Source organism: Apaloderma vittatum, unplaced genomic scaffold (genome assembly GCF_000703405.1).
Source record: "Apaloderma vittatum isolate BGI_N311 unplaced genomic scaffold, ASM70340v1 scaffold30389, whole genome shotgun sequence".
NCBI lineage: Eukaryota > Metazoa > Chordata > Aves > Trogoniformes > Trogonidae > Apaloderma > Apaloderma vittatum.
In genome coordinates this window covers 34,408-36,448 of record NW_009737494.1, presented here as the reverse complement: position 1 = coordinate 36,448, position 2,041 = coordinate 34,408, and the positions used below count along the sequence as shown (strand labels likewise).

Below are 2,041 nucleotides of genomic sequence, written 5' to 3'. Positions count from 1 at the left end.
GAATGCCACTCCTGTTGTTTCTCAAGAGCTTGTTTCCTGAAGTTAGTGAATAACTACCAGGTCTGTGTAAATTTGTCTCCCAACATCTTTTCAATACAAAATACAACCTGAGGCACATTCTAGTCAAGATGCCTTCAACATGTGAACCCTCTGAGTGACTTCAGTTTATTTGGTTTCAAGGATTTATTTCATCAGATTATTTCTTTCCTTAAAATTGTGCCTCTGCAGAGTTTTTATTAAAAAAGTCTCAGTATCACAGATTCCCTTGAGAATATTTGCTGATCACTTTGGCTATCCAACAGCTGGAGCTGTCCTAAGAAACATTTTCTGGGGATGATCTTTTGGTATTTGCAAGAACCTTTGCTTTTTGTTATTTCTATTGTAAGCTATTATGTTATGTTGTTTGTTGGATAAACCAGCTGTGACTTAGTTTTCAGATGCCACCTGCAAGTGATCTTGCCTTTAATCTTTGAGAGTGTCATTCACAAAATGTGACCCGTGAGAGTGAACACTGTTTTTTTGGACAGAGAATTCTTTTTTTTTTTTTTCTGAGATAAACTGGTCTTCTATTTTGGGAAGGAGAAGAAGTGATCAAAATAAAGGAATAAAGGCTTGCAGAATCAATGTTTAAGTAAAGATTAGCAGGAATAAACCACCCCCAGCTATGAGAAGCTGGTGGTTCTGAAGCAGAGATGGCTGACCCTCTTATGTTGTGTATGTAATCTTTCAGGTTGCAATTTCCCCAGCTGGCCCTGAGGCGAAGGTTGGGCCAGCTAAGCTGTATGTCTAGGCCTGCTCTGAAACTCCGTTCTTGGCCTCTGACTATTCTCTATTATCTTCTGCCTTTCGGTGCTCTTAAACCCTTGACCAGAGTGGGATGGAGGCCTATGAGCAGGGTAAGTGTGAGCAGGTCTCTCTTGCGCTTCGTGTACATTGGCTGTTCTATACCGAAGGGAGCTGGCAGCAGCTGGGTGGAGAGATCCTTGAGACAGGACAGGCTGATGATCACCCGTGTGAAAGCAGAGAGATGCAATTCATGTTCCCCTTTCGTCTTTACTGTTCATAGTTGCGTTGACTAATTGCTTCACAGACAAGTAGTTTTTTCAGTGACAGAGAATTTCTTTGTCCTCTTGACAGTCAGGGGTCTGTCTACCCAGGAAAATCAACGAAAACTTTTGAATTAATTCAGTCACCTCAGAGTGTCAGAGCTAGGATAAGGTAGACCAAACCTATTGCCAAGTTCTCTTTCCTGGCCACATGGAAACGGTTTCTTGTTTTTCTGTCATTTTTGCACAGAGAGGGTTTGTTCCTCAAGTTTTTTGAGCATTTGTAATGCAGCCAGTCCAAATGATAGAGAGCAAATCTCTGTTCTGACACCGCTGAGAGCAGCAGGGTGTTACTGCACACAATTATCCTCTCTACACATCATGCAATTTCAGAATGCAACAACTGCACAAATAATTTGATTGAAAACTGCAACAAAATTGTCATTCTTAAGATTATTTCATTGTACAGCTGTTCTGTTTGATTCCATCAACTTGAAAACAAGATTCTCTTCAAGAGAAGGGGCTACTAGGAAATATTACTTTTGACAGTTTCCTTGATTTTTACAGTTGTATTTGCATATTGTCAGTGTTCGTGAAAAACTGAGCAACAATTAATTTTAGAAATTAATATTATATAAGGCATGTCAAAATGGCAAAACATTTTTTCTTCAGTACTTCAGCACTTCAGTTCATATAACCTAAGGTACTGTTCATTTAGAAGTTTTTCATCTGAAGTAAGATTAGGTTGGTGCTTGCTTTCTGAGACCTCACTATTTTAATGTGAAGTAGGACAGTGAGTCGCGAGTGAAATCTTAATTTGCTGTATTTGATATGACGGACAGGCTCTCAGGTAGTGTGTGATTCTCTCCGTGTCTTGGCTGTGTTTTGCAAGACTTAATTATGAAGGATATAATTAATATAGAGAATATACGATGACACTAAGAAGGAGGAAAAAAACCTAACTTTTAGTCTGGAGCTAAATGTAGCTGAGCTAT

At 39.3% G+C, this 2,041-nt stretch overlaps 1 protein-coding gene across 2 annotated transcripts in view; it reads left to right on the top strand.

The window, feature by feature from the left end:
- The window catches only part of PISD (phosphatidylserine decarboxylase), an 8,485-nt gene that overhangs the window by 1,964 nt on the left and 4,480 nt on the right, over positions 1–2,041 (top strand). For both annotated transcript variants that reach the window (XM_009877347.1, XM_009877346.1), the window contains exon 2: positions 731–896. In XM_009877347.1, coding sequence (XP_009875649.1) covers positions 731–896 — 166 coding nt within the window. The remainder of the gene's footprint in view (positions 1–730; positions 897–2,041) is intronic.